Here is a 22,256-nt window from a genome sequence, read left to right as displayed (position 1 = left end):
GACAGTTAAGGAAGACAAAATGTTAAGTAAGAGTCAGTTAAAGAAAAAAGTAATGCTTTAATTTTCTGTCTCCTCTCAATTCAATTCTCTCTGAAATAAGAGTAAGATAATCCTGTTCTTTGGTGATATCACTACAGAGAACCAGGTCAAAGCCCACAGAGAATCTGAGGAGCAGGACGGGCCAGCGGCTCTACATTTGCTCCCACAGCTTAGGGGAAAAGCAAAACAGATTCTCTGAAAGAAAACTGGAGCAATAGAGTAAATAAACGGTAGAAGACATCTCAAAATTCGATGCAGCTTCTTTAGACGTTTGCAGTAAGGGGCGCCTGGGCGGCTCTGTCGCTGGAGCGCCTGCCTTTGGCTCGGGCCCTGACCCCGGGGTCCTGGGGTGGACCCCCCCCGTCCCGTCCTCATGTCGGGCTCCCCGCTTCTCCCTGCCCCTGCCTGCTGCTCCGCCTGCCTCTTCCCTCTGGGTCTATCTCTGTGTCAAATAAATAAATCTTAAAAAAAAAAAAGTTTGCAATAAGATGTAACTACAAATAAGATGCCGGTTGTGCATTTAAACTTCATTGTTACATGAAGGAATGAGAGAAACCCAACTAGCCTGTGGGAAAAGCTGGGGGAGTAACGTTGACCCCGGAGCAGAGGGGCCAAGGTCGTTAGGAGCAAAGTTACAAAACCAAACAACGCAAAGTCAGTCTTTGCTTAAAGAATTTGAATTACTTGAAGATAAGAGCTCAAAGATAACGAATTCAATAATTCTCTGGGCAGTAACACGACTGGGTGTTTCCACCCGAGGACACGCTGGGCTAGTCAGGTGGGCCCGGCTCTGAGCTCCAGCTGGGGAGCGGTTGGCAATCCGGAGCCGCGGGGCCGCAGGGTCCATCCGTTGAGACGCCTGCTCCTCAGACGTGCTAGAGGCGGAGACGGAGCAAAGGGGGACGAGCAACGTCCACCGTCAAGGAGAGGACGCTGGCAAACCTAGACAGTTGTAGGCGGAGGGCCGCCCGGGGGGCTCAGAGGTTGAGCGTCTGCCTTTGGCTCAGATTGTGACCCCAGGGTCCTGGGATTGAGTCCTGATTCGGGGTCCCCGCAGGGAGCCTGCTTCTCCCTCTGCCTGTGTCTCTGCCTCTCTCTGTGGGTCTCTCATGAATAAATAAGTAAAATGTTAAAAAAAAAAAAGAAAATTGTAGGTGGGGATCCATGTCGAAAATGAAATACATGCAATAACGCGTATTTTGTTGGTGGCAAAATAAGAACAGCAAGTAGTCTCTCAGGTTCTCTGCAGTAAGTTTCAGCTTCTTTTGGAGAAAATGGCAATTGTGGTTTACACACTTACCTCGATTCCTATCTCAAATCCTCCACCAAGCCCAGCTATCCCAATGGCGGAGGGCGCAGACCATTCTAATAAAACAAAGAAACAAGCGTCACTCTAATATTAAAACCCCTTAAATACACACCAGAACCACCATGAGATCCCACCTCACCCCAGTGAGAATGGGGACAATTAAGGCAGGAAACCACAAATGTTGGAGAGGATGCGGAGAAAGGGGGACCCTCCTGCACTGTTGGTGGGAATGTGAACTGGTGCAGCCACTCTGGAAAACTATGTGGAGGTTCTTCAAAGAGTTAAAAATAGACCTGCCCTACGACCCAGCAGTTGCACTGCTGGGTGTTTACCCCAAAGATACAGATGCAGTGAAACGCCGGTACACCTGCACCCCGATGTTTCTAGCAGCAATGTCCACAATAGCCAAACTGTGGAAGGAGCCTCGGTGTCCATCGAAAGATGATGGATAGAGAAGCTGTGGTCTATGGACACGGTGGGATATTCCTCAGCCATTAGAAACGACAAATACCCACCCTGTGCTTCGACGTGGAGGGACCTGGAGGGGATGATGCTGAGGGAAGTCAGTCGGAGAAGGACAATCATATGGTTTCACTCATACGCGGAATATAAGACATGGTCAAAGGGATTATAAGGGGAAGGGAGAGAAAACTGAATGGAAGTCATCAGAGGGGAAGGCGAACCCAAGAGACTCTTAGCTCTGGGAAACACCCTGGGGGCGCCGGGGGTGGGCGGGACTGGGGGCGCTGGGTGATGGGCGCGTGGTGGGTGAGCACTGGGTGTGATACACAACTGATGGCTTATTGAACCCTACATCTGAAACTAAGGATGTACTATATGTAGGCTCATTGAATTTAAATGAAAAAAAAAAAAACATTAAAACCCCTTTGGTACCCAAATATGGGAAGGAAAAATGCTACGATGTGAAAGAATAGCGTTCTTTTAGAAATACTAAGACTTTTGTATTTCCCCCTCTGTTTTTAAATATTCTTTAATGAGCATATATAATGTTTAAGTTAAAAATATTTGAAAGGGGGCAGCCCCGGTGGCTCAGTGGTTTAGCGCCACCTTCAGCCCAGGGCGTGATCCTGGAGACCTGGGATCGAGTCCCAGGTCGGGCTCCCTGCATGGAGCCTGTGTCTCCCTCTGCCTGTGTCTCTGCCTCTCTGTGTGTGTGTGTGTCTCTCGTGAATAAATAAATTAAAAAAAAATCTAAAATAAAAATATTTGAAAGGTATTAGATATTGAGTCTCATGGACTCACAAATCCATGCCCCCTCATCTTTCTCTATAAACGTGCACACGACCAAACTAGCCAGCCCGTACCTGCTAACACACGTGGCACTTGATAATCACAACTATCGATGCTTGAATGTTTCACAAAATAATTGAGCTGCAATTCTAGTTTTTGGTTAGAATTTTTTAGGAGATATAAGAGAGCAAATGACTTTAAAAATTTTTAATATTATCACTTCTAAGGGCAACACAATAATAAACTGTTTCTATTGTAAAACTCTGGGGGCAAAAACTGGCCTTTTTGTGTCTTGTAGAAGCACAAGAACTAGGTTATAAATTCAAGATTATTAAGATTTTAAGATGATAAATTTCCTTATATTTGAAAACTAAGTACAATAATTCCATTTGAATTAGGAAATAAATTAATTTGATGGGCGGAGGGTGGGACAGTATAAATAAAGTACTTTTCTGAAAATGCTTATTACCTTCCTAAACCTAATTTTGTGTTCTAGGTAACAGGATATGGCTTGAATATATTCAGAACTAATCTAGCCTGGCTTAGTGGGGTTTCGATTACAGAAATGAGTGTTATATAATCCCAAAGTTCTTCTCATTTCCTATGTTAGGAACCGACCTGTCTGAGGACAGCCCATCTGGCCGGGATCTGGGGAATTTGCTGCTTCCTTTGGGCAGCTTTTATCTTATCCTGTGCAGACGGAGCAGCTGGTGCTTGGGAGGGGGAGAGAAACGAGGCTACTGGGCCCTGGAGCAGGTCCACCGAGGCTCTGAGACCCGGGGCAGTCGGGCCCCACCTGGGCAGAGAGCTGCCTGGTCAACCCGCACGGCGACCTTCTCATGGCCCTGAGCCCATGGGCAGTGCAGCGGCTCTGCAGAGGCCTAGGTCTGTGGGGTCACATCAGGGGACACAGGGAGCCTGACCCCGGGGACCAGGGCCCACGCTCCACAGACATCCAGGGTATCTACTGTACTTTAGGGTCACATCAGGGGACAGAGCCTGACCTCAGGGACCAGGGCCCATGCCCCACCGACACTCAGGGGATCTACTGCACTGTGGGGTCATATCAGGGTCCACAGCCTGACCCCGGGGACCAGGGTCCACATCCCGCAGACCCCCAGGGGATCTACTGTACTGTGGGGTCACATCAGGTGACAAAGGGAGCCTAACCTCGGGGACCAGGGCCCATGCCCACCGACCCCCAGGGGTATCTACTGCATGTGGGGTCACATCAGGGGACACAGCCTGACCTCGGGGACCAGGGCCCATGCCCCATAGATCCCCAGGGGATCTACTGCACGGTGGGGTCATATCAGGAGACACAGCCTGACCTTGGGGACCAGGGTCCTTGCCCACTGACCCCCAGAGGATCTACTGTACGTTAGGGTCACATCAGGGGCCAAACCTGATCCGGGGACCAGGGTCCACGTCCACCGACCCCCAGGGGATCTACTGTCATTGTCTCGTGCTCTCTTCCAGAGCAACATGAAATGATCTACACTAAAAAACATGTATTAAGAGAGAAATACGTTCAATTATGTGAGCGTACGGAGAATGTTGAATCGGCATAAACAGCTCTTTAGTTGGCTTTGACACACCTGCATGGTTTTAAATTATTACGCTAAATGTCGGCTAAACCTGGAATCGGGGGAAGTACACTTTGATTTCATCTCTGAAAATCAAGGATTAGACTTCACCCCAGAAAGTAACACCAACGTGTCCGATCCCGATGGGCTCCCACCCTCACCCTGGGTACAGGCTTTAAAGAAAAATTCCAGCTTTTGTGGATTCCCACGGGAACAGTAGAGCGATCAGAGATGGCCGAGATGGCCGGATCACCTTCCACAGGGCAAGCTACCCCTCGGGGTTGAGGGGATTCCTTCCCACCCCGAGACGCTCGCCGGCCTGCCGGGTGTCTGCGCAGAGGGTGGCCCAGGGCAGCCTGGCGGGTGGAGGCCGAGTCGGGGGTTCAGGGGCGCGGGTGCCCACACCGGGGCCCGACCAGGTACTCACCTCCGTGGGGCCTGCGCGCCAGCACCACGCCGCTGCCCCCTCTGGCCGTCACGAGGAAGCCGGCCCGGACCACGGACAGAAGCGCAAGGCCTTTGGCTCTAGCGATCACGTGGGCTGCAAGGTAGGAAGCGGCAGGTGAGCAGGTGGGACAGAGGGTGGCGTGGAGGACTCAGGACACAGCGCTGTGCGTCCGGGCCCACGGGGGGGGGGGGCGCCCATGGCAGGGGGTGGGTGCAGCTCAGGGCACCCAGGCCTTGGCCGCCACCTCCGGTTGGGGTGCTGCCTCCACCGGGGCGCCCAGCGCAGTGCTGCTCCCAGGTCCTGCACCTGCTGTCTGAAGGAGGCATGCGGGTGACCTTTCCCTACAGGCATCTGCCTGCAGGACAAGTAATTTGGAAACTTCAAATAATTGAGAATACAACTCATGAAAAAACAAGCTACTTGATTACAAGGAACACACAGGGCGGCTGGAGGAGGTGGGGTGGGGGACGGGGTCCCTGGGGGATGGGCACCAAGGAGGGCACGTGATGTGACGAGCACTGGGTGTCATATAAGAGGATGAATCACCGACTCTACCCCTGAAACCAATAATACATTATATGTCAATTATTTGAATTTAAATAAAGTCTTAACAAATACAAAAAGAAAAAAAAAACCCAAGTTACTGTTTTCAAAGGAATTAAGATCCACATGGAACTGAGTACTAAGGAGAAACCTCACAAGCTGGGTGTGCTGCCAGCAGCAGAACTTGGATCTTAAAGCCATATACTTAGTTCACGTTTCATGAATATGAAAATTAGACGTAAACACAGAAAACCCAAGTGATTTTGCCACTTTAAAAGACGTTTAACTTTATAAAATGATCCGATCAAGTATTCAAGTGATATAACTACTAGCGGACTAAGAATACCATTTAATTTATACCATATTCACATTTCAGGGAAGTCCATTACATAAGATGGATTAATATACGTGCCCCTCAAACAGGGCACCTCCCTTTTCTGTGGATTTATTCACACAACAGGACATCTTCAAGCAACAAGGGAAGGGGCGCCTGGGTGGCCCAGAGGCAGAGCGTCTGCCTTTGGCCCAGGTGGTGACCCCGGGTGTCGGGATTGAGTCCCGCGTCAGACTCCCTGCACGGAGCCTGCTTCCCCCTCTGCCTGGGTCTCTGCCTCTCTCTCTCCTTGTCTCTCATGAGTAAATAAATAAAATCTTTTTTTTTTTTTTTAAATAACACAGGAAGCCTAAGCATCAGAAGTTACTCTTGCCTCTGACATCACTTTCCAGGTGTTTTGATTTCTCATCTTTAGTCAAATATTACATCAAGAAAGTCAAACCAGACCCTCTACTCAAATATGCAGAAATGGTTTTGTACGAGTCCCTAGAAAAACACTAAATTTCTAACATAATTATGCAAACCATTTCAAAACTTTAGCAGGAGACTCTGAGAGAGAACACATCAAGGGCGCAAAGGTGCGAAGGCACGTGGGGAGGACAGGGCTGGGCTCCGACTGCAGCCTGCTGAGCGGGCCTTTGCTCTGCGTGGAAGGTCCTATGAATGTTGTGATGAGGTCGAAGCTGTGCTGTGTATCACACGGGTGTGTTTTTACAACCGCATTTTGGCAGAGCATCTTCCTCCGCTCTCAGTGCGTGTACGGTCAGGACTGCCTCCGTTTACAAGGAACAAAAGCAGAGGAACGTATTTTATTTATTTATTTATTTATTTATTTATTTATTTATTTATTTATTTAGTTTTATTTATTTATTTTATTATTTTATTTTATTATTTTATTTTATTTATGTTATTTATTTTATTTTTTATTTATTTTATTTTATTGTATTTATTTTATTTTATTTATTTTATTATTATATTTTATTTTTTATTTTATTATTTTATTTATTTATTTTTTATTTATTTTATTGTATTGTATTTATTTTATTGTATTTATTTTATTTTATTTTATTTTATTATTTTATTTTATTTACTTTATTTTATTTTATTTTTTTGAAGAACATATTTTAAATGTTGTGTTTGTATTTATGGATTTTCCATCCAGATTTGGAAGACACTAAAATACCACTAATGCCTGAATAATTTGCCAATTGGCTTTTTATTTACAGTATTGATGCGCTGGTTACAGATCACTGATGGAATTCCACCGCACAGAATCCAGGAGGGATAATCCAAACCCAGATGTTTCTGTGTCAGGAAATACAATTTATTCATGAATTGGGCTAGGAGGCTGCGTATGCAGATGCTCACATATATCAAGACGTGTCTTCTATCTCCTGCTTCAGAATACTGTTACTGAAAATTCGTTTTTTTCTGGCTGAATTTTCTTCAAGTCCTAAAGCAACATTTATCGAACTGGTATGTGCATACAGATCACTGAGATCTTGTGAAAAATGTAGATTCTGACTCCTTAGGCTTCAGAAGAGGCTTGAGATCCTGCATTTCTAAGAAGCCCCCAGTTGGTCGAGTCCACACCTTGAGGAGCGACGCTCCAGGAAGCACTGTGTCTTCCATGGGAGCAGTGACTGCACCAAAATAACAATCATTAATATTGTTATTATTATTATAACAACAATAAATTAACCTTTTTTTTTTTTTTAAGATTTTATGTATTCATGAGAGACACAGAGAAAGACGCAGAGACACGGGCAGAGGGAGAAGCAGGCTCCCTGCGGGGAGCCCGACACGGGACTCGATCCCAGGACCCCGGGGTCACGCCCTGGGCGGAAGGCAGATGCCCAACCACTGAGCCACCGAGGCGTCCCTACATTAATCTTTTTAAACATTTAACGTTCTGCTAAATAACTTAAAAATCTGGCTTAAGAAATTAATCTAGTATTTTTTTTTAAAGTTAAATTAGTTTTCGTTCCTGCAGGATCGGCGTCCTGCGTGGCGACTGGTCAAAAGGGAAGGCAGAGGCAGTCTGCGCAGTGCCCAAGCCGGTTCACACACGAGTCTTCTTGGCTTCTTGGAGTTCACCTTAACCACCCAGTAGGAGCCACTGGTCGTGGCCATGGACAGACAGTGGTCCCCAAAACCACCCCCGGCCTAGGTCTTCTGTGCTCCGCCTCCATTAGATCAACAACAGTGGTTGGGGCGGCCCTGGCGGGAGGTCAGGCTCTGCATTCCCAAGGCCCAAGGAATTACTGAGCCACGTCTTCTTCAAGCAGGATAAAAGGCAAATATCTCATCTCAAGAGAGAAACCCCCAAATCAAAATGTATGTACGAGATTAGCCAGTGATTCTGCAAGATAAGGTTGTGAAGGCCTGAGAAACTGAGGGCGAGGACAGGTGAATTTAGGGAGAGCCCAGGTGCGCCAGGAAGAGGAGGCAGGGAAGGGCGAGGGGGCGGGGGTGTGGGGGCCCCGGGAGACCCGCTGGCAGACCAGCCAGGAGGATAAGGTGCTCTTAGGGGTCCCCAGCCTGAGGCCAAAGACCACACCAAGCAGCTCAGGCAACAAAACAAATTGAGAAATGAGAGGTACATGGTTTACTTACCAGGAATGATCTTATCAGGTCCATTTCTGGAAGTTATTTCCGTGAATTCTCTTAGGATTTTAGCAGCCTTTTTTGCTTCTGATTTCAAATTGGAAGGTATAGGATTGTTCACTGAAAAATTAAAAAAAAAGAGAGATTTTAATGAAAAAATCCAGTAAGTAGGAGTTAGGAATCTATTATAATTTCATTTCTACTCATGCACAATTGAGCATTAACAAATAGCATCCTTCTAGCAAAAGAAATGAACTGGAAATGCTCAAATTATTGTCTCATCTCTATTCTCCTGATGAATTCAGTCTGAGGTTGGGAAACCCTAAACCCTCAAAATCCCAGAAATTATAAAATCCTGGGATAAAATCCACGTCAAAATGTGGAGCTATCCTATGGATTATCCTCATCAGTGATGGTGGGAGGGACTCCGGAGCCGCCGATGAGCCCCCCTGCACGTCCTGGGGGAGTCGGGCCACCACCGGGCGCAGCCCCCTCGGGCCCTGAAGCCCCGGAAGGACCGGCCCTTTGTCACAGGAGGAGGAAGCGCAAGGGCCACAGAGCAGGAGGCTTCAGGGCCAGGGGAGCCGTTCAGGCCATCGAATGCATTTTTCACTTCCACCTGACACTTTCAGCTCTGAAAGTTCCATTTGTTCTGGTTTTCCCATTTCTGTCCTCAGTATGTTGTTCTTTCAATACTTGGGCACATTTTAAAAGATGCTTCTTTGTCCTCGTCGGACAGTGGCATCCTCTTTGGCCTTTTGGGATGTGGGCCACCCGTTTCTGAGGTTGAGGGGTGGCTGGCAGGTGCGCCTCCCACCCCGGGTGGTCCCCGATGCCCGCAGCAGCCTGGGCAGGGCGCCTCATGGGGTCCTGACCTGCCCGAGCAGGGGGGGCCGCTCAGGCTCCGCTCCGGCACCCCATCCAGGAGCTCCCCACGGGCCTCTCCAGTGGAAGCCGGCGCCTGGCAGGGTGGGCTGGTCCCCGGGGCTTCGCCACCCCCTGCAGAGCCTGCCTCGCAGATCCAGGGTCCTGGGCTCCCCAGGCCCGGGGTGTCTCTCCTGCAGCCGGAGACAGGCACAGGTGACCCCCCCCACCGGAGCTCGCAGGTGCCTCCAGGTTGGAGCCCGGGCAGTCCCGGGGGTCACCCCCCACCCCCCTGCCCTGGATCTCCCCTCTGCAGGAGCACATCTCAGAGCCCAGGCCTTCCCGGGGGTCGCCCCCCCTTCTCCCCTCTGCAGGAGCACATCCCTGGCACATCTGCCGGTTTCTGGGGGTCACAGTAAGTGGCGGGAGCTTTCAGTGTCTGAACCTCCCCCTGGGCTTTCACTTGTTGAATGATGTCAAGTAACTTTCCATCCCCTCCAATCCCTCGTGCTGTCCCACCAGGGCAGTATTTCTTATTTCTTACTCATTTATAAAGTAAGGGAATTAAGGTTTTTCTAGAACATGAGTTACAAATTTTGATTCGCGGCTTGTCATTTGTCTTTTCAATGTTCCTATGATGGTTTTTCGACTTTTTGTCTTAACGATGTCAAGTTCATCTCTTGTAAATTTTACAGGTATCCTGACCAAACAAAATGAATCACAAGTTCATATGGAAAAATAAACAAACGAGAAAATATGGGGGAAAAGTATATAATAGAAGAATAACGGAGAGGTGAATCTCTGCCAGAAGCTGCAACGTATGATAAAGTGTCCATAATTTGTAGTAGATGCAAGTATAGGTAGAAGAGTCAATTTTACGAAGTAGAAAATTCAGAAATTGGCCCAAATATATAAAGATAATTTAATATATAATAAAAAAGCACCTTAAGTCAATGTAGAAAAGCTATGTTACACAATAAATAGTGATCCTTTTGGGGAAAAAAATCATCCACAGCTTCATGTTACTTATGGACAAACTCCAAATTCATCAATGATTTGAAATGCCAAAAATCAAACCATAAAAGAACCAGAAATTAAGTGAGAATTAGTTTTCAAATTCATAGTGCAAAAGGCCCAAGTATGACAAAAAAATTCTGTATTTTTAAATGATCGGAAAATATGGCAGAAGCATATTGTAAAGGAAAAAGAAAACATACACGTACGCAAATATCGAGGAAAAAGCCACCCCCACTATCAGTAGCCACCGACACTACTGTCTGCATTTTCGTGTATTTGCCTCAATTGACTCCTATTGCCAAATATGTAGATTATTTCCATTTTCTGCTTTTACAGATACCGCTGTTGGCTGACGATCATCTTAGGATAGAGTCTCAAGGGTTGGCATCGATGAATCAAAAAAAAAAAAGAAGTTTGTTAGCTTTTCATTACATTATCAAATTGCCTCCTACAGGGCAGCCTGGGTGGCTCGGTGGTTTAGCGCCGCCTTGGGCCCAGGGCGTGACCCCGGGGTCCTGGAATCGAGTCCCGCGTCAGGCTCCCTGCGTGGAGCCTGCTTCTCCCTCTGCCTGTGTCTCTGCCTCCTTCTCTCTCTCTCTCTCTGTGTGTCTCTCACTAACAAATAAATAATAAATCTTAAAAAAAAAAAAAAAAAACAAATTTGCCTCCTACAGATACTACCCAGGTTTCACTGATGGAGCCACCCAGGCGCCCAAAACAGTCCCCAAGTTTAGAACCAATTACCATAAAAATTCCCACGGTTACAGGCGATACTGGTAACGGCGAAGTCCGTACATCAGAGAACAGCATAACAAATTTTATTTGGATTTATCTGAATACTAGTGAATTTTTCTTTTGTTTGTTTACTTTTCCTGTTTTGCTTATTTTCTGTTCACATTCTTTGACTGTTTTTCTGGTGCCATACTCCTTTTGTCTATAATTTTAATCAGGTTGTAAATCTATGTCTCTGCAGCTTTTCTAAAAAAAAAATTATTTATAGTTTTTCAGCATATGTTTTTACTTACATGGCAACATTTCTCTAGCCTTTCTACTGTTTTCATCTTTCTAATACTGTGACTAAAGGCCTTAATTAAAACAAAACAAAACTATATGGTCATTATGCTATAGCCTCTTCCAGAGCTTATATTTTACATTAACTATTTGGCGCATCTCAAACTTACATTGGTGTAGGATATGAAGTAGGAACCTAATATTTTTTACAGATACAGCACAACTTACTGAATAATCTATAGCACTTAAGGTGGAAGGGGAAGAGGGCGGGGGGTGGGGGTGACTGGGTGACAGGCACTGAGGGGGGCACTTGACGGGATGAGCACTGGGTGTTATTCTATATGTTGGCAAATTGAACACCAATAAAAAATAAATTTATAAAAAAAGTCACCTTTCTAACAAAAGAAAAAATATTCATATATGTATTCACATATTTAAAACTATATGACAGAGATGACGTGGTACTTGAATACATTATTCTGGGACAGATGGTCGTTCAAATAAAAACAAAATTAGAATATAATATCACATCATACACAATTTCAATAATTGATCGCCTTAATACTTAATGCAAAATTTAGTACTTTTAGAATGAAAGTAATCGGGACGACTGGATGGCTCAGTGGTTAGGCATCTGCCTTCAGCCCAGGGCGTGCTCCTGGTGTCCCGGGATCGAGTCCCACGTCAGGCTCCCTGCATGAAGCCTGCTTCTCCCTTTGCCTGTGTCTCTGCCTCTCTCTCCATGTCTCTCATGAATGAATGAATGAATGAATGAATGAATAAATAAATAAATAAATAAATAAAATCTTAAAAAAAAAAAGAATAAAAGTAATAGAAAATATCTAGACTATTTGGGCAATGGAGGAATGCCCTAAATAATCCACAATAAGAAGGGGAAACTACAGATATATTCAGTTACATTAAAGTTAAGAAAAAGTTGTATCAACATACATCTGAAAAATAAAAATTCAACTGAAATGCTGGACGGTATCTGTCATACGTATAAATGTCAGAGATCTGGGGTCCAGAATACACAGAGACCTTGAAAAAAATCAATAAAAATACAAGGAGCACAACAGAAAACCAGGCAAAGTGTCCGGTTAGTTGATTTACAGAAGAGGAAAACTCTGTGGCTGGCGCGGACGTGACACGTGGGGCGTGTGGGTCGGGACAGAAGGGCAGTGTCGTGTCCTGTCGGGGTAGAAGTCGGTGCCAGCACCTTGGGGGCCGCGGTCAGGACACGCACCTCTTGCAGGAGCGGGCGAAGGCCACGGGTGTGCGGGGGCCTCGGGGCTGAGTGGGGGACACAGGGCCTTGGCAGGTGCAGGGAGGGGGTACAGGGTGAGAGCACCGCAGCCACCTCCCACAATGGGTAAGAGTCACAAGGAGCTCGGAGAGATGCCAGGGAGCGGCCCAGAGCCTCGGCACGAGCGTGGCCCTGCCCCACATCGGCAGATCTCCGTGGAGGGCCTGGGGCACGGCCACAGGGTTCCTGACAGCAAACTGACAACGACACAGAAACGCATCCAAAGAAGGAAACAAATTTTCCCCAAGAAGAGGGTGGATGACTTTGGTCTGGTGTAGCCTGAAAGCCGCGTTCAACCAGACACACGTGTGTCTCCGTGGGAAAGTAGGGGTAGCAGAGGAAGAACAAGCTGCATGGAGACACGTGGGGGACTACACATGGACACAGACAAGAGCAAGCACATATATTTATTTTTTTATATATATATTTTTAATTTCATTTATTTATTCATAAGAGACACACAGAGAGAGAGAGGGGCAGAGACACAGGAGAGGGAGAAGCAGGCTCCATCCCGGGAGCCCGACGTGGGACTCGATCCCAGGATCACGACCCACGCTGAAGTCGGCGCTAAACTGCTGAGCTCCCCGGGGCTGCCCAAGCATCTACATTTATACAACACGTATGCATAAATGATAAAATCTACCTGTAACAAAATACATACAATATTTATGTGTAAAATTCATCTAGAAGATATAAATATACATAACAGAAGCCACATGGTATTTGACTGGGGGCTGGGGTGGTCCTGGGGAAGGCCTCCCAGGCGCTGCCTGCAGGTTAGTGCTCCCTTCGGCTCTAGAGGAGGCCGCGGGTGCGAATCGCATCCCCTCGCTGGTCCCTCGTGTGTCCGAGACATTCCATAGCAGAGTGTTCAGCATACGCCGAATATTACGTAATGAGATATTTCTCACGTTGGGGCACCTTGTGAGCCCCGCCGCGAGAGCTCTGTCACGGATCGGTGCCCTGCACGTTGTCTGTCCCCTTGCACCTGCCGCACAGGGCGGTCACCGCCCGGTCCTGGATTTTTAGGACCTGAAGTTACTCCTCATTGTGCAGCCATTTGCTTGCTTAGGGTGAAGCTGTCCCGCCCGATGGAAGCCTCATGCTCTTGGGGCTCCATTGCTTTTGGTGGCAGTTGTTAGTTTTTGGGTTTTTTTTAATAGTTTTTTAAAAGATTTTATTTATTCACGAGAGATACAGAGAGAGGCAGAGACACAGGCAGAGGGAAAAGCAGGCTCCATGCCGGGAGCCTGCCGCGGGACTCAATCCTGGGACTCCAGGATCACACCCTGGGCCAAAGGCAGGTGCTCAACTGCTGAGCCCCCCCGGCTGCCCAGTCGTTAGTTTTAAGCACAGAGATGACCACAGAAAGATTTTTGGACGCACGTAAAATGTTTATAGGAAGGAATCTCGAGAAAGCCATTGAAAATTATGTCCATTTACTAGCGACCTTCAGTCTGCCCTTTACTACTGCTTTGATTACCCCGTTTGCATTTAGAGGGTCTTAGAAAAAATACACACTAGAGCAACTCCAATTCCCATAAATGTACTTGGGCCCCTAGCGTCTCCCCTGGAGGCGGCTCCCCAAGGACGTGCGCTCTGTCCTGGGTGCCCAGCGCCAGGGGTGGGATGCACACGGTGAGGGGCGTTTGCAGGACACGGTGGCACAAAGCCGCAAGTGGTGAGCACGTCCCGAGGAAGGGGTGGCGTCCCCCGTCCGGCTGCTACGGGACAGGATCTGGGGCAGCACACCGGGCACAGGGACGGCTGCCTCGTTAGGCACACGCACCATCACCAGGTGAGCTACCCGGTTCCTAGTTCCCGCTGGGGCCTGACGGGATGTGGTGACCGCACCTGTCCCAGCACCCATGAACCGTGCAGAGGCTCCGCTCCGTGCTGGGGCCGGGACAGCCAGCTGCCACCCCGTGTGCACTTCCGTGTTACGGTGGCCGCAGTCCCCGGGGCAAGGGCAACGTGTCACCTCCGTGCCAGGACGCCTGAGAAGTATGGGCCTCTCCAGCCTCCTTCCTGTCGCTGTCATAGCCGCTCGGGGGGTGGACATGAGACCCCTGATGGCCTCAGGGGAGAGCCGCCCGCGGCTGGGTTACTACCCCGGGGAGGCGTGACCCTTAATGTGGTGAGTGCCTGACGGTGGATGCTTTTTATTGCAGCTGATATTACCCTAATTACTACATTTTAAAAATTATTTCTCATCTTTGAAGAAGGAAGACGGCGGAGGAGTCTTTGCAATTTTCATTTTCCGACGTAAGAGCAGATTTGGCTTGTTTTCCATTTAATCAATCAGTTTGGAGAGGCGGACACAGGGACAGAGACGCCGCGTGCCATCAGGCTACATGGTCCCGTTCGTATCTCCCGGATTACGTGGTGCTCGGAACTCACCATTTCAAGTCCTTCTGCAAACGCAAAGCACTGGCTTTGCCCTTCTATGATGTGCTGAAGGGTTTACGGGGACGTCCCTTGTCCCCAGTAGGAGGACACCTTAGAAGGCTTCGGTGCACTGGGGTCCTGTCTTGTGCTCCTCCCAGTGCCCACGGCCCATCTCGGGGCTCCGGCCCGGGGCGGGGAGCTGCAGAGGCTGCGAGGGAGGCCCACGGCAGGTGTTTGTCCCGGGTGCACCTGGGCCGAGAGCCCCGGCAAGGGCGAGTCGGGGAGGGCCGGGCTCCCACAGGCCGACCGCGCAGGGCTGCCGGGCCTCCCGGGCTGCGGCTGGAGCTGCAAGCTCAGGCTCCCTGTCTCGGGCCTGTGGCCAGCGTCCCCGCCACGGGCTGACCCCGCCTGTCCCTCCTGCAGCCTTCCTCCCACCCCGCCCCGAGGAAGCTCTTCATCGCGCTCCCGGAAAGGAGCAACACCTTAAGGAGCCCTGCTGCTGGTCCCAGAGCCCACGCTGGGAGGTTGGGGGCGGCGAATTGACGAGGGACCCTGCTCACCTAGCGCCTGGGACATAAGAACAGTTTTTACATTTTTAATGGTTGAACATATTAAATTGAACGAATAATAATATTTTGTGTAAAAAAATGCATTTTCAGAGGTGTCATCAGTAAAACCACACCACGGACCGGCATTAACAGCTGAACACGTGGGGCTTATTTTGAGGCTAAGGAACAGTAACTTTGAGAACCTCAAGTAGCAAAATGTGTTCTCGTCTAGGACTCACACGGCCTCATCCCGAGACGAGCATCACCAGAACACGGGCCGGTCAGCACACCTCAGTTCTCAGCAACCGAGAAAATTGTGGCTGGTTGTTCGGTCTTGCTGGGTAAGGGCCTACGTATATCCTCAAGTTTCTTTCCCTGGCCCTTTAAGGAAACCACTGCCAGCCTCCGACCTCTTGAAATACAACTCATTTTTCAAGGCCAATTGTACATGCTGCTTCAGAGTGGCCCTTGGGGTCACGGAGCCAGGGCGGACCTCCCGGCGGTGGGCTCTGGGCCCGCAGCGGGGCCTCCCTGCCCCGCGCCTCAGACTGTCCCTCCCTCCGCCGCGGCTCGCACCAGCCAGTCCGTGACCCAGGAGCTCAGGAGCAAACCTGCCCCAGGTGTGGCTTCAGGGCGGCCACCAAGGCTGCAGGAAAGGAGGAGAGGCCAGCCTGCCTCCCGGCCTCCTGCCAGGGTCCTCCCGTCCCCCGGGCCCTGCTCTTTCCCATTACACGCAACTCTCAGGCCCGCGACTGTAAGCACAACTCAGCTCTGACAATTCTCCCAGTTTTATCTAGTCTTGAACCTTCCCCTAAATTGCAGGCTCTCAGTCTCAGTGACTTTCTCAATCAAGTCAGCATCTCAAATTATACCGGCCCGCTCGTGAGCCCGCCAGGGCCCCACCTGCGCCCCAGCTTCCTCTCTCTCCAGGTGGCCTTTCTCCACCTGGGAGCTCACGCCCAGAACCTGGGCCAACTGCAGCTTCTCTATCGTTGCTCTCGCGGCCACAGCCGTCCATCGGCACGCCACGCCAGGACAGAAGCCTTCAACAGTCACTCAAGATCTGATCACACCTCACCTCCTTCCCGCCACCAGCCTGGCCCAAGACGACGAGCTCTTGTGGTGTCTGTTCAAAGCCTCCTGACTGGTTTCTCTGTTCCTAGTCTTGAACCCCTATGGTCATTTCTCCAAAGAGATGTTCCATTTACGTAATAGCTAAGGTCACAGAACCCAATGCTTACATCCCTCAAAGGTTTCCCATACTTAGTCTGCACCACAGCTTATATCCTTACTCTGTCAACCATATATATACATGTCTGCATCTCTGACATATCTGTCAATTATATCTGTCTGTATCTGCCTTATCTATCCATCTGTCATGTCATATCTATCCATCCACCATGTCTCTCCATCCATCTCTCCATCCATATCTCTCCATCTGTCTTGTCTCTCCATCTGTCATATCTCTTCATCCATCGTGCCTATCCATCCATGTCTATCCATCCATCATATCTCTCCATCTGTCATGTCTCTCCATCCATATCTCTCCATCATATCTCTCCATCTGTCCTATCTGTCATGTCTCTCCATCATATCTCTTCATCTGTCATGTCTCTCCATCCGTCATGTCTCTCCATCCATATCTCTCCATCTGTCTTGTCTCTCCATCTGTCATGTCTTCATCCATCATGCCTATCCATCCATCATGTCTATCCATCATGTCTATTCATCCATCCGTATCTATTTATCCATCCATCATATCTCTCCATCTGTCATGTCTCTCCATCTATCATCTCTCCATCTGTCCTGTCTATCCATCATGTCTCTCCATCCATCATCTCTCTCCATCTGTCATCTCTCCATCTGTCCTGTCTATTCGTCATGTCTCTCCATCATATCTCTTCATCTGTCATGTCTCTCCATCCATCATGTCTCTCCATCCATATCTCTCCGTCTTGTCTCTCCATCTGTCATGTCTTCATCCATCATGCCTATCCATCCATCATGTCTATCCATCATGTCTATTCATCCATCCATATCTATTTATCCATCCATATCTCTCCATCTGTTCTGTTATCCATCATGTCTCTCCATCCATCATATCTCTTCATCCGTCATGTCTCTCCATCCATCATGTCTGTCCATCTGCCATATCTATTTATCCATCCATCATATCTCTCCATCTGTCAGATCTCTCCATCCGCCACATCTATCTATCATGGTCCTTCGTGCACATCTCCTTCACAGCAATATAAGCTCCATGGGGGTAAGCACATGGACTATTTTGTTTTCTTCACCGTAATATCTCCAGCACATGCCATAATGACACAGAGTTAGGTGCCCAGCACACGTGTTAGATGAAAAAGCTATTTGTGTGCCTTTGGGGAATTAAAGATCAAAACCCTGTGAGGACTAACAGAGTCCATTTACATATGGAAATCCAATGGGTTTAGGAGGAAATGTGCTGAGTAATAGCAAAATTTCTCTGGCTCTTGGACTCTGTAATATTTCCCAGGCCTTACGAGAGAGGAGGGCCAGAGGGAAGCCAGGGACAAGCTGACAAGTAGCGCCCAGTGGAGTCCTTTCCAGGTCCTCTAAAGAAAGAGAGGTTGAAAAAGAGAAGGAAACCCAAGGAGGTCTGGTTGCCAGGAGCCCAGTGCTCCAGCCTCACGCAAGCCCAGTGCCAATGAAGCTCACCCCACAAGGCTCCTGTCAGCCCGGGGGCGCAGCAGGCCCAGCAGCTCTGCTTGCAGGCGGGACGTGCTGCTGCACTATGGGGTGGACTGCCAGGGCCTTGTGAGTACAGCAAGGGGCAGCAGGGCAGCAGCGACAGGACTAATAGTAACGGAGACCAAAGCAAGTCCGAGAGGGCGGCGCTAGCCCAGACCTGGCATCAGCCTGAGACATGACGGCCTCCGGGGAGGACGAAGAGAGCCCAACTTGGTAGAAAATGAGCGCTTGTGATACATCTTCATATCTTCAGCACTTGAGTTTGTGATTTGAGGCTCACCCCCACCCAACTGTCTTTTCTTCCGACTTCCTTTGTGTTCCCAATGCTGTTTGTCCACCAGTGAACTACAACCCTTAAGGCCAGAAGCAGCACCTCTCACCCATCTCTGCAGTGCCCTTTCGTGCATGTGGATGCTCAGAACAACGTACTGAATTGGATTAGAAAACTGTGGCAGCAATGTGCTCCTTCTGCTGCTGCATATCTGTGGCTTATTTCAGAACCAGCACAGTCTGCCTGTTTCAGTGATGCCGCCCCTGCAAGGGAGCGGGCGACCCAAGTGGGCAAGTCAGGGCAGATCTTGGGCCACAGCAGAACTCCAGCCAAAGCCGACCTACCAGCACCTCATCAACGCTTGTGCGATGCTGCCAGAAGTCCTCCTCCCCAGGCGCTTCCGTTTGGACTTGCTACGGGACTTTGTCACCGCAGGAGGAGAGCCTGAGAGCAAAGCCACGCAGAAGGGCATTTGACAAGACTTGCAGAGACAATGTGGGCTCTGCAGGCCCTGCTGGAGCGCAGGACGTGGCAACAGCTGAAGCCCCAGCAGCTCCGGGACTGTTCACACTTGGACCAGCATGTTTTCCTTTTCTGCTAAAGCCAATTTGGATCAGATTTTCTGACACATGCAACTAAAACTTAGTAAATAGTACATAAATCTTAGCCCCGAAGACTTTCTGCTGTGAACCCTATCAAGCAAGCAGAAGTGAACCAGTCAAATAAGCAAATTCCACAGTTGAGAGCTGCTATTGCAAACATCCTGCTGTGGGGAAAGGTCGCAGCCCTTTCTGTAAACACGGGAAGGGGGCTATTGGGCTTGGGAATTCAGATGCAGCCCACAGCGCCTGCACACCACAGGGCCGTGTCTAAACCCCGTCACTGCACCGGGGTTCACGAGCCTGGTCGCGGTCAGGATGCCGATGCCTCTGCGCTCGGCCGAATTGTACAAGACGCTAGATAATTTGTTTTAATACCACATATTTTTAAAAAATTTCTGATAAAATCATATCGCCTGGTCATAGTTATATATGGTGAATTTCTCCGTCAGAGCCAACGAATAATAATAACAATTTAGATATTAGCCTCAGCTCCTGTCCTCAGCATCGAATCACAGCCCACGCGCCGTCCTCTGCTGTGCCGCAGGGGGTGCGGAGGGCACGGTCTGGCCAGAACGCTGGCATCGTCGTGTGACTGAAGCTGTGAAGATGCAGGTCATTACTAAAGCCTTTCAACCTTAAGTCACGATCAGCATCGCAACATTCATAAAAGCCTTGAGACTCTTGAATCCCAAGGCAAAGCAAATTCTCTAAGAATATTTGAGTTTCTGCCTGAGAGTCCATGCCTGCCAAACCTCAAGCTAAGAAACTTAGCTTAAAATTTTCTTTAAAAAGTGATTAAAGGGGAAAGGAGAGAAAATGGGTGGGAAATATCAGAAAGGGAGACAGAACATAAAGACTCCTAACTCTGGGAAACGAACTAGGGGTGGTGGAAGGGGAGGTGGGTGGGGGGATGGGGTGACTGGGTGATGGGCACCGAGGGGGGCGCTGGACGGGATGAGCACTGGGGGTTGTACTGTATGTTGGCAAACCGAACTCCAATAAAAAAATATACAAAAAAAATACAAAAAGAGTGATTAAAACATTTGAAAATGTCTATACTAAAACTTTTTTTTTTTAAATTAAGACTTTCTAAAATACAGGGAAGAAAATTTTTACTTTGGAAACCGCAAAAGCTTGAAAGGAGCTTAAGCTGTGGAAATAATTTACATACTGATCACGGGCAATAACCTAGGGCTTGGGAGAGAAACTGACCCCGTCAGGCCTCCCCCATCACTCAGCGCCGGGGCTTCCCAGACTTTCCCTCGTATCAACATACGCTTCCTCAGCGGACGCCTGACTACGAGAGAGGTACCTACAGGAAAAGCCTAGAAATTTAGAAACCGTTTTCCAAATGCACGTTAATTAGATATTAACCAAATTACTAAGCCTCATAACTTTCATGAAATAAAAGTTAGTTCACTGAATTGATAAAACTCCAACCAAAATCAAAGGAACTAGACATTGCTAAGGAAATGCATAGAATAAACAGATTAGATCTTAGTGAAGATAGGAGAAACTTTGGCCACCTATGTAATTTTTTAGATTTTGACATACTGCCCTTAGCTCAGAAGCTTTTTAGAACATTCCTGTCTTGAACACCACTGCCTGACAACTATGGACATTGTTTCTTTTTTTTTTTTTTTTAAGATTTTATTCATTTATTCATGAGAGACACAGAGAGAGAGGCAGAGAGGCAGAGACCCAGGCAGAGGGAGAAGCAGGCTCCATGCAGGCAGCCCAACGTGGGACTCGATCCTGGGACCCCAGGATCAGGCCCTGGACTGAAGGTGACGCCAAACCGCGGAGCCACCCGGGCTGCCCCGGACATTGTTTGTTAAGTGGATTCTTATCTTTCTGTGGCCATGGTGTAACCACTTCCTTTGACTCAAGGGGACCAAGCTTGTCAGTTCCAGAAATCAAAACCGGTCTCTCTGGTCATATTAGCAGCCTTCAGAGTCCAAACCTGAAACCAGACTGGCCATTGGAGCCCCAAATTAGCGTGTCCTGTGCCACTCGTCTCCTCCCCCTGACCCAGGGCTGCAGATGTGGGACAGGGAGGAGGGAGTGGTGAGCACTTAAGTGTCAGCATAAGAAGAGCCTTGATTTACACTCACTGTATGTTTTCCCAAACTAGAGAGTGACCCTGGCTGGGCGCGGGGCTACACCTGCCCCTCCAGCCTGATCATCTGCTGTGGAGCACGGACTCTTCCCAGAGAAAACAGAAAGGTCACTGTGCTTAGGGTTTCAATTGCGTCGGGTCACGTGTCACCATGACACACCTGCAAACAAGGAGACAGGTAGAAGGACTTCTGGGAGGGCGGCCGCCCGCTCCCTTCCCTCCGGCCCGCACCAGCCTTCCTGTGAAGCACCACATCCTACTCCCCAATGGTGAGAGCTCTCCTGAGAGTGGGCACTAAGGGGAATAAAGGCTTCCCATCACGGGACCGGCAGAGATGTCTGGTTTCAATCTGACAGGCGATGAGTTCCTATTTTCTCGTTTTATGGAAACTTTAGTAGGGCGTTCGCAAAACCAACAGCCAGTCCTCCTGACTTTGAACAGGGTGAGCAGGATGGAGATCGGAGCTTATTTGGATCGTTCTACCCTCCAACACGGTAGTTTGCCCACAGCTGGGCTGCGGGTCCCACTAGGGCACTCCCGAGAGCAGGAATCGGGCCTGCACGCTCCCAGGCGGGGACCCTCCTCCTAGAACTTTCTGGGTCCCACGGACTCCGACTCCGGGGCAGGGGCAGGGGCAGGGGCCCGGGCGGGGCCTTCGCCGAGCCGAGGAGGACACTGCAGCCCGGGCCCAGCCGCCCCCGCCCCGCCCCCGCCCGCGCCGTCCGCGCCCAGGCCTCCCCGCCCAGGGGGCTCCCGGCCCGGCCCTGGCGACCTCGGGGGCACCCCCGCCCCCGCCCCCGCCCTGCGGCTCGGCCGCCCGCACCCCTACTCACTCGCGCCCCCGCCGCCGCCGACACCTGCCCGCGAACAGGAAGGGCGCTCCCGCGGCCCCGCCTCCCCGGGCAGGCGCACACCTGCGGCAGGTGAGGGGCAGGTGAGGGGCAGGTGAGGGGCAGGTGCCGCCCGCCCCCGCGTCCTCGGGACCCAGCCGGCCCCGGCGACCCCGAAGGCCCCCCCCGCCCCGCGCTGCCCCGGGGCCTCCAAGGCTCCCCGACCTCGGGACCCGCGCGGGCCCGGACGGGCGGAGGGCGGGGGCTCGGGTCCCCAGGGGTGCCGCCCCCCGTGGGGCTCCGCTCACCCCCGAACCCCCGGGCCCAGCGCCCCGACCCCGGGGTCCCGTTCACCACCCCTGGCCCCCGCGCCCCGCCCAGGGAGCCCCCGCCCGCCTGCAGACTCCTCGCCCCGCCCCCGGCTCCTCGCCCCGCCCCCGGCTCCTCGCCCCG

At 49.9% G+C, this 22,256-nt stretch overlaps 1 protein-coding gene across 2 annotated transcripts in view; it reads right to left on the bottom strand.

The window, feature by feature from the left end:
* Window positions 1-21,887, bottom strand: part of SH3YL1 (SH3 and SYLF domain containing 1) — a 36,079-nt gene extending 14,192 nt beyond the window's left edge. Inside the window, exons 1-4 of one of the 2 annotated variants that reach the window (XM_072767870.1) lie at window positions 21,807-21,887; window positions 8,127-8,237; window positions 4,613-4,726; window positions 1,340-1,404 (exon numbers count right to left, since the gene is read on the bottom strand). In XM_072767870.1, coding sequence (XP_072623971.1) covers window positions 1,340-1,404; window positions 4,613-4,726; window positions 8,127-8,237; window position 21,807 — 291 coding nt within the window. In that variant the 5' untranslated portion in view covers window positions 21,808-21,887. Of the gene's footprint in view, window positions 1-1,339; window positions 1,405-4,612; window positions 4,727-8,126; window positions 8,238-20,968; window positions 20,988-21,806 lie in introns of those variants that run through there. The other variant, XM_026009198.2, reaches the window with a different exon arrangement.
* Window positions 21,888-22,256: the final 369 nt, after the last annotated feature.

The sequence above is a fragment of the Vulpes vulpes genome, chromosome 8, assembly GCF_048418805.1.
Source record: "Vulpes vulpes isolate BD-2025 chromosome 8, VulVul3, whole genome shotgun sequence".
Classification (NCBI taxonomy): domain Eukaryota; kingdom Metazoa; phylum Chordata; class Mammalia; order Carnivora; family Canidae; genus Vulpes; species Vulpes vulpes.
The sequence above is the reverse complement of the archived record's forward strand: the minus strand, read 5'-3'. Positions and strand labels throughout refer to the sequence as shown.